This window comes from Panthera uncia, chromosome F1, assembly GCF_023721935.1.
Source record: "Panthera uncia isolate 11264 chromosome F1, Puncia_PCG_1.0, whole genome shotgun sequence".
Lineage (NCBI taxonomy): Eukaryota > Metazoa > Chordata > Mammalia > Carnivora > Felidae > Panthera > Panthera uncia.
This window is the reverse complement of record NC_064813.1, coordinates 66,931,186-66,940,893: the sequence shown is the minus strand read 5'-3', so window position 1 is coordinate 66,940,893 and position 9,708 is coordinate 66,931,186. Positions and strand designations below refer to the sequence as shown.

Below are 9,708 nucleotides of genomic sequence, written 5' to 3'. Positions count from 1 at the left end.
GTGGTGAGCAGGGTCCAAGGGGCCCGTGGCCTTGTCCCGTGGTGAGCGGGCCCCGGGGGGCCCGTGCTGGCCTCCCCCTCCTCATCTAGCTTGTGCTGCTGGTGGCGGCATGTGTTTTAGAGGAAGAACTGGCCAGATTTGAAGACGGATCAGATGAGCAGGAGGAGGGGCAAGGGTCCAGTGTGACCCTCACGTCTCTTGCCTCAGCAGCTGGGCATGTGGCGGACTGTCAGTCTCGCGGAGACTGCGAGCATGTAGACAGGATGTGGGCAAGGCCAGGACAATCCGTGTGGAATTCCAACACGGGAAGGTTGTGTAGACGCAAAGGGGAGCCGGGAACCGTGCTGACGGAGGCAGAGGGGGGTGGGGTGTGTGCGGGACACAGAAGTGAGGCGTCAGGCAGGCCCTGGGGCCGCAGTGCCGTTCCACGTGGTCTGTCCCACGGGAGCCGTGTACAGACATGGGGAGGGTGCCACGCGGGCCTTACCACGGAAGTCTGTCCCCGGGCGAGTCCGAGGGGCCTGGCCACACCTCCCAGGGACCTGCAGGGGTCACCTTTCAGTGCTGTGTCCTCGCACCTCTCCAGCTGAGGTTAGGAAACACACAGGCCGATGGGCACCGTGCCCCCTTCACGTGGCCTCTCCCACCGGGTGGCCGCCGGCTTTGTCACTCACACCGAGCTTGCGGACACGTCGGCCAGCAGTGCTCCTGAGGCGTGGGCAGGAGGTGTGTTCGTGGCCTTGGCGGGAGCTCACGGTGTTGCCTGTGCTGAGGTCTCGGGAGGCTTGGCCGGTGGCTGGACCAGCGCAGGGCGAACTGGAGCCTGTCCCTCCTGCCTCTTGTCTGGTGGCGGCTGTCGGGGTTGTCGCTGGTGATCGTGAGGGGAGGCTTGGGGGCGAGCGACCGCCACGCTCCCGGGGCCCTTGCGCAGTCTCGGGAGCGGCCGTGGCACCACGGTGGTCCGGGTGACGACTCACACTGCGTTCGGGGTGGCGTCCGCTTGGACGCCCAGCGCAGTGGCGAGCCGGTCGTGTGGAGGGTGTGCAGGTGAGGCCAGAGCGCGGGAGGCCGAGGTCTCACCAGCTCTTACACGTTTGGAGCAGAGAGGGGCCCTGCCAGCACTCGCCGCCCCTCTCCTGCCGCCTGCGGGCCCGCCACGGACCCCACCGAGGAACCGTCGGGGCCTCCACTTGGCCCGCGAGGAGGCCGGAGCTGGGAGAGCGTGGGAGACAGCGGCTGCAAAGGCCAGGATTCAAGCCCCAAGCTCATGTTCTGGGGATGTGGCCGTCACGGTCGTTTAGGCAAGTTCTTTACTTTTACAAATGAGGGAGCGGACCTGAGAAGTAGGGTGACTTTGCGCCTGGAGCCAGGACTAGAGCCCGAGCCCCGAGAGTCCCCGCCCACCAGGCCAGCCTGCTGGGGCCGACGTGGGCCCGGGGAGTCCGGCCCCGTCCGCTCCTGGCCGGTGGCTTCACTGACCGGCGGCCCCGTCTCGCTGTGCCGTTCACCACTGAGCGAGAAGCGTTAGGCTGGGCGCTAACCGCCTGCCGTTCGTCATGAAGCTTGTTTGCTCGCCTGCGGATGGTGCTTGGACGCTGGGTGGTTGCTACGCAGCCTCGTGTTGAGAACACACAGTAATTCATTTCCTCACCTGCTGACTTTCCATTTTCTCTCGTATCAGGCAAATGTATTTGGAAACAGGCCAGTTCTTTTTTTTTTTTAATTTTTTAAAATGTTTATTTTTGAGAGAGAGAGAAACAGAGCAAGCAGGGGAGGGGCAGAGAGAGGGGGAGACACGGAATCCGAAGCAGGCTCCAGGCTCCCAGCTGTCAGCACAGAGCCCGACGTGGGGCTCGAACCCGCGAACCATGAGATCATGACCTGAGCAGAAGTCGGACGCTGAACTGACTGAGCCACCCAGGCGCCCCTCATCCCAATGTTTTAAAACTACCTTGTGTGTCCCTTCTCACTGGGTTACTTGTTTAAAAGAGTGACAGTTGTTATAAATGTTTTAAAATTTTTCTTTTAGCTGCAGAAACTTTTCTTAAAACATTATGAAGCCCAAATATGTAAGACACGAGGTGGCGACTGGGGTGCATGAAGTCTGGCCGCTCAGCTTTGTTCTTTGCCCCCATGTCCCAACCTCTCTAGCCCCCGGCCTGCTCAGAACCCCCGCTCAGGCCGGAGCAGTGCCTGCCGTGGACGCCCCCCAGGCTGGCTGCAACCGAAGTCCCTTTGAGCCTAGTCATTTGTAGAAAGCGTCTCATTCACTCAAAATATTTCAAAAGAAGAAAAGCTCGTCTTTCTTAGTTACCCATCCAGTTAGTTGCTTTGGAAAAAAGAGGTCAGACGCTGCTCTCCCTGTAGGTTAAATAATGCCGATAGAGGCTTCAAAACAAATTTGTTTGCTAAATGGTGATAAGTAGAAGGAAGAAAAAAATCCCGCGTTATCCAAAGACGGCCTTTTTGCTTGTTAAAACGTGAATGTGGTCGAAGCCTGACGGACACAGACGAGTGCACACGTCCCAAGCCAGCAGGTGCACGAGCTTGCTCGAAGTGAGCGAATGGTCCACAGCCCGATCAAGAACCGTGGCGTTTAGATGCGTTTCCCGAGCCTCGTCCTCGGCTCAGTTCTGTCCTCACGGCGCCGTGACTGTCCTGTATCCACGGCCGTGAGTCCTGCCTTGTGAATTTGGCATCAGTTACAACCTAAGCGCTTTCCCCGCATCGTTTCACTGCCGTTACACCTCACTTTCCTGAACTTGAGGAAATTCCTGAGCCGCTGTCGGGCCGCTGTGCCCAGGCTCACTGCAGCAGCCTTCGATGGGTGTTCGGGTGGGTTTGCTTTCACAGACGATGCCGAGTCTAACATCTTCGCGCGGAACGCTTTTCCCACAGCCCTGCTATTTCCTTGGGGTGTTTTCTCAGAAATGGAACTCCTGGGTCAGAGGGTCTGAATATTTTGAAACGCAAAGTGTCATGCCTGCCCTCGGCTCTCCCCTGAGGGAGGGTAGCTCCCCCCAAGGGCCCCGCTGCCTTCCCTGCCCGGTGCCTGAATGGCGGAGCCTTCAGGAACATTCTGAAGATTGTTTATTCCATTTGGGTAACAGGCTAGCAGCCAATGGCAGATTGGAGCCAACTCTCAATGATTTATCGTCACCAGAACAGGAATAGCCTGTTGATATAAAAAGAAACCCAAGGAAAATCCCCAAACCTTGTTTTTGACACTGGTTTCCCTCCTCCCTCCAAGCCCTTCCTGGAGCAGCTGACGTCAGGTGGGGCCGAGGGAGGTGACAGAGGGGAGCGGGGCAGCGGTGGCAGCGGGGTGCCGGCCGCGTGGTCACGGGGCCCCTCAGGAAGGGGCCTGATGTATCTTTGGAGACTCAGGCCCGCGAGTGACTTTCTCGGCCCCTGCGCCCTGGCCGTGGGCCCGGCGCAGAGCAGCCTGAGGGGAGCCGAGATCGGAGATGCTTATCTCCTTCCTGCTGAAGATCTGCTTTCCTGTCAGATGAGTCACTTGTGCCCGACGGTGCCCACGGCGGGGTCTGTGCGGACTCACCAGCGTGGCTGGAGTGGCCCAGAGGAGCAGGGCTGCGGACGGAGGGGCAGCCCTGCCCCTGCTGAATGGAGGCTGCCAGCCGTCGGCCCCGCTGGCCGAAGCTTGACCCACAGGCCCGTTTTCCTTCCTCTTTTTCAAGTGAATGGGCCTGGGACCCATGGTGCACCTGTGCGCAGCCTGTGGCACAGGACCGATGACGTGCTTAGTGCAGTGAAGGGACACGCCTGGCCACGCGTGCCTCAGTTTCCCCGTTTGTAAGTGGGACCAACAGTACACACGTGTCCCCTGGCGTGTTTTTGAAACCCCCAGCTCTTCAGAGCGCCGTGCCGTGTAAGCCCCTGTGATGGAGTAGACGGCTCTCGCTCCTCTGAGCGGGAGGCCGGCGCCGGGCCCCCGGGGAAGCCAGCGGCCGGCGTTTCTCACTCGGGTCCGTCCCCGGGGCACTAACGGCCGTGTGCTTTGTCTTTGTCTGTCTCCGTGAAGGTTCAGGAAGACGTGGAAGCTGCAGGCCCTGAAGGAAGGCAAGGCCAGCACACAGCCGCCGTATGCTCTGGGGCAGCTGGTCCCCGAGAGGCCCAAGCCCAGGCCGGGGCTCGTCCCCCTCCTCTCTCCTCCCGTGAACCCCGGCAGCCTCGGGTCTGACAACACGTCGGGGCACGGCCGGCCGGACGCCAGGGGCCCCCGGAGCCCTTACGACGTCAGTAACAGAGACTACTTCTTACCCAGATAGCTGGCTGGGCGCGCGGGGCAGGCGGGGGCCAGGCCGGCCCTGCCGTGTGCAGGACAGAGCGCCCCTCTCGGGCGCCGGCGGCGCGGGGCGGCCTCGCAGGAGGCGCTTGGCTTCCTGGAACAGGCGTGCGGCCCCTGCTGGTGTCCGGGAACCGCCCCTTCCCACACGCCCCCGAGGGGCCCGAGCCCACGCAGGCTCGTGGGTCCACCGTGCTGGACGCTCAGGGGAGCAGAGCCGGGTGTGGGCTGTGCAGGCTTGGCGGACTTGACCTGCTGGCCGTCCGCACACCCTGCTCGCCTCCACGAGCTGCACCCTGCGGCAGGTGGGACCCCCGTCCGCCGGCCCCCTGGTGCCCTGCACCGAGCCACCTCCCAGCTTGAGTCCTAAGTGCCTTCAACATTCGGTCTTCTCAGGTCCGGGGGCGGGAGAGAGCTCGCCTGCCTTCCCCACGCCTGAAAACAGCACAGACGGGTCGGAGAGCGTCTCAGGGCCTGGGGGTCTGAAGTGGAATTGTACTGCCTTCCTCACTCGCATCGTGCTGAATGGGAAGGGGGGTCCTGGGCGCTGGCTGGACCGCAGGCAGGTGCACTGGCTCCAGTTCCCCGTCTGGACCCCAGGACTAAAGGAGGAGAGACGACGAGGGGGGCAGGTGCTGGGGACAGGCCTCCTCGCCCCCCAAGAACTGGCAGCGGGGGCCTCCTCCATGGTGGCGAGGGGTTCACACCCGCTTTGCTCCGGCTCCGTCTCCTTCGTTTCAGCTGAGCCCAAGGAAACAAGGGAAGATGATATTTATGTGAAAAGACAGAAAGAACTGGCAAGAATGTCTGTTAACCTGCTTTTTACGAGAACTGCTGTTTGATGTTGAGAGGGCGCGAGAGCCCGCGAGAGCCCTGTGTCGGGACAGGAGTCACTTCGGTGAGGACGAGGACGCTTGTGTAGCACAAAACTGCGTCAAGGGGAAAAGGAGGAGAAAAGACAATTTTCCTTTTCGAGCAGAGTCAGGTTTCATTCTCTGTCTTGTCTTTTTGTCCTAAAACAACTGCCTCTTTTCGAACTTGGGGCAAAGCAGCTGTTCCCCTCCAGGCAGCCTCAGGGGACACGCTGTCCAGCCCCCACCCCAGCCCTGGGCACGGGGGGCGGTGGCCTTCTTACAAAGCCTGCTTCTGTGGAGCCTTCTTCAGTTCCTTGAATTCGGTTCAGCTCAGCTGGGATGGGAGCAGCGCGGAGCGTGTGGCCGTGGCCGTGCGTCCAGGCCGTGACAACCGGGGGATGCTCAAGGTTTCCCCAGCAAGTGCCCTCCAGCAGCACGGGCTGTCCCAGGATGAAGCTGTGATCAGTCAGCCTCGTGGCCACGGCTGAAAACTTAGGAACCACAGACTTTTCTCATCAGCTACCTTTTTAGAAAAACAACCACCAGCACCAGACAGGCGGCAGCGGGGTGGAACGACCACGCATCGCTCGCTGTTCGCCGGGCTCACGCTGTCCCTGCCCCGGTGGACGGGTTTCGTTGCCATGCTGTGGGCAGCTCTCAGGCCCTGATGCTGCTCTTGACAACTGGTCTTAAGCCGACAGAAGTTAGGCAGGGGTTTTGTTGTTGTTGTTGTTGTTTTTCTATACCGTTTCTTTGAGAACAGCAGAAACGCTGTGAACGGGAAATACGAAAAGCCGGTGTGTGCATGAGAAAGGGTGATTCTGTGCCTGTGGGTCCTTGAGTCTTCACGAGGCTCTACCCTGGTGGCAGGCTGAGCCGTGGGCGGAAGATGGCGATCCGGAGCTCTGGGCTGCTGAGGGCACCAGGGCCGCTGTGATCTCCACGCTGTTACCGCTTTCGTTATTATTGTAATGAAACTGCCTTTTGTGTGTGTGTATTGAAGAGGGTTTTCTCCCTTTCTTTCTTTATAAGCTAGCGCAAATGAAGGAAGAGTGTTTTCCTCTGGGTTGTAGGCTGCTTGGCGGGCACAGGGGCCCCTGCCAAGCTCGCTCTCTGTGCCAATCGACGGCCGCCCCCCGGGCCCGTGACGCCTCCACGGCGATGTTACCCACCTGACACCGGCCGCCGCAGCGGTCACGTGTGAAATGACGGCTCATCCTGCCGGGTGGGAAAAGTTGAAAATGCCCTGGTTCCAGGTCAGTTAACGTGGTCAGTAATTCCTGTAGCATTAATGAAAATCCGTTTGAGATGTCTGGGGGGTAGCGCTGAATGTGTCTGCAGAGCCTTTGGGAACTCCGAGAGCTCCTTGCTCAGATGGGGCCTTGCCCTTCTGTTTGCCGGGCTCCGGGCTCACAGAATCCCTGCCCCCCGCCGCCCTCCCCCCCCCCCCCCCCCCCCCCCCCCCCCCCGCCCCGGGGTGGGTCACCATCATCACGCGTGCCGTCGGCTGCTGGAGCCCGCCTGGTGGTGAACAGAGCAGGCTGGGAGTGCTCATGCCAGGTGGGTTTCCTGCAGAATGTTCAAGAATGTCTTGCCCAGCTGAGCTATCTCACCTCGTCACAGGCCCTGAAGGCTGACCCACTTGGGCACGAGGCTGGCAGCCGGCGTCAGGGGGAGTTGCTGTCTCAATCTGGAGACACGGGCACCGGGTGGCCCTTCCTGGCCTCCCCGGCTGCAACGGGGCTGTTCGCCAGAAGCCTCTGAGCGTCCCCCGCAGGGCCTCAGAGGGCCTCAGAGGGCCTCAGAGTTTCTATGACAACCTTAATGATTATCAGGAAATACTGCCAGTCTGCGAACGTCCGCGCTTTAGAAAGGAACAGCACGTAGCAAGGCTGTGCGTGCAGAAACCACACCTGGATGGCGTCACGAGTCTGTTAAACACAATACCTCAACTTTACAATGTGGTTGGTTTTTTTTGAGAGAAATAATAGTTTTAATTTTTGTGTTTATTTTTTACCTAATTACCTGAAAGCAAACACCAAACGCTGATGTCTGTATGTGGGGCAAAGGGTCAGTATGATGGTTTTCAATATGTTTTTCTTTTTATCAGCTATTTTGTGTTTAAAGTGAAAACTGTAAGCGTCTGAAATAAATAATTTCTACAAACATGCTTGAGATGCGATTATGCCTCGGGCACCGGGCTGCTTAGAGGAAGGACTTGCCTGGTGAAAGGGGACAAGGGCTTAACAGCGAGTGGAGCCCTCGCCCCCGCTCGCCCCGTGCAGGACCAAGTCGCCTCTAGAAAGAATCAGATAAGTCCGAGAAACAATAGCAATTTCTCGAAAGACTTTAATTGTACAGACGTTTCCCCAAACGAATCCCGGGGCTTCCGGAAGGGTGTGGGTGCCGGTGCCACGTTTACCGTCCCGGCGGGGAAGGAAGGGGATGGGCCGCGGCTCATCGGGAGGCCGTTTACTGAACAGGGGGCGTCAGCGGGATCACAAAGCCGCCGCGGCGTCCCGAGCGGCAGCCTGGAACCGTCCCCTCTCGCAGAGGGTCTTTGGCAGGAAAACCCGGGCCGCGGCCCGCCCGCGCCTCCCCGACGGACGAGAGCCATCCCGCAGCGGCTCTGTGTCCGCGGCGCCAGGCCGGGGGCCCAGAGACTGCGTGGCTCAGGCTGCGAGCCGAGGCCCCGCGGGGCGCCCGGAGGGAAGCCACGGAAGCCACGGCCGCGCCTGCCCGGCCCACCGCCTCCAGGGCGCCACCGGCTCCTTCGAGGTTGGTCCCGGTCCGGCAGAAGGCGCCACAGGAAGCAGATGTCCGGGGGGGGGGGGGGAGAAGGAGGTGCCCTGCTCTTCTACGGGCGCTCTTTTCTGCGAGACCCGGGCGAGCGGTGGGCGCGTCTCGGAGAGAAGGCCAAAGACACGCAGCTGTTGGAGGAGCCGCTTAGGAAGCCCTTCCTGCTCATGAGGCGCGAGGACGCCCGGCCTTTCTCGGGGTCCGTGAGCAGTACCGGCCACAGGCGGGAAGCCGCCGGCCTGTGTGCTCTTCAAAGGCCCCGAGCTTGCTTCCTTTGAATTCAAAACGTTTTTTCTTGAGAGCGATCTCTACACCCCACGTGGGGCTGGAACTCACGACCCCGAGATCGAGTCCGAGCACCCACCGACGGAGCCCGCGGGCGCCCTAAGGCCCCGAGCTTCCAGATGTGGCCCGGCGGTGCCGGGTGGTGGCAGGCGGGCTGGCCGTGGGGCGGGTGCACGAGCAGTGACAGTCAGGGACCGTCAGCCCCGTACCGGCCTCCAAATGCGGACCAGTCCGCGCTTTCGTTGCGGGAGCCCCTGCCTTCCGCAAACGTGTCACTTAGAAAACAAAACACCACCTCACCCACGTCCTGTTTCATAACAAGTTTTAGGCGACAATCCACACGAATAGAGTTTTTTCAGTAAAATCGTGAAAGGTTCATACCACAGACGCATGAAATACTCGGCTAAGGGTGTTCTAAGGCAACTTCAGGTTGCTTAACACGGCCGCTCAGGGCTCACGGATGGCTCACTGAGTCACGGAAGCTGCATTTTAACATTTCGTTACGCCTGTTTGAAGAACGGGATTGGTCGGGAGGACACTCGTACTCCATTTCGGGCTTTGAGTTTCCGTTCTGCGCAACAGGGACTTTGCAACATTCGGTGTTGTGTGACTTCCTGGGGTGTGTGCCCAGCAAGAGTGAGGGAGAGGCTGGGGGACAGATGGCACCCTGTGTTGGCCCGCCCGGGCCCAGACCCGCACGGGTGCACCGTAGGGACTCCGTGGGTGGGTCTGATGTGGGCGCAGAAAGGTAAGTCGGTCCCCACGTGGTTCTGAGGAAGGGGGTCACGAGCCCCAGGGTGACTGAAATGTGGCCATTTCTAGGAGGTGGCGGGTGCTGTGGGGGCTTCCCATTTCGGGACGTGGCGTCCTTCAGCCCGTCGTTTCCGGGGACAGGTCCGAGGGTCTGAGGAGCTCCCGCCCCAGTCCCAGACCGCTGACTCACGATAGCCGAGTCCCCGGGCCTGAGTGGGAGCCCCCAGGTCCCCCTCTGTGCAGCCAGAAGCGAGGGTCTCTGTGCCGGAGGCCACGAGGCCGGAGCGGGCTTCTGTGGCAGCGTATAGCATTAACTGGAGACAAAATCTGGGGACAGCAGAGAGGGACGGCACCGGCCACACTGGCCGCCGGGAAGTTCACGGCCCCTTTTTGGTAGAAAGGACCTGTTACAATTCGCTAATAATGGCGGCTACCATTTGTGGACCGTCCAGCACATGCTGCACAAACGGGACAGTCTCCCTCGGCCTAAGGGCGCGGCAAGGTGAGCGTTCTCGCCAGCTTACAGACGAGGTGGCGGGGGTGAAGGCAGTGGCCCAAGACTCCGGGCTAGTTAAGAGGCTGAATGAGGCCGCCAACCCCGTCTGCCTGACCAGTGCTGTGTCCTCGCGTTGGGGCACTGGTCACGGGGACACGGGAGGAGGCAGCCGCGGGGACACGGGAGGGGGCGGCCGCGGGGACACGGGAGGGGGC

The 9,708-nt window shown here is 60.7% G+C and overlaps 1 protein-coding gene across 2 annotated transcripts in view; it reads left to right on the top strand.

Annotated features, from left to right (window-relative positions):
* The window catches only part of IL6R (interleukin 6 receptor), a 40,438-nt gene extending 33,112 nt beyond the window's left edge, over positions 1-7,326 (top strand). Inside the window, exon 10 of one of the 2 annotated variants that reach the window (XM_049634918.1) lies at positions 4,043-7,326. In XM_049634918.1, coding sequence (XP_049490875.1) covers positions 4,043-4,289 — 247 coding nt within the window. In that variant the 3' untranslated portion in view covers positions 4,290-7,326. The other variant, XM_049634919.1, reaches the window with a different exon arrangement.
* The last annotated feature ends 2,382 nt before the right edge of the window (positions 7,327-9,708 follow it).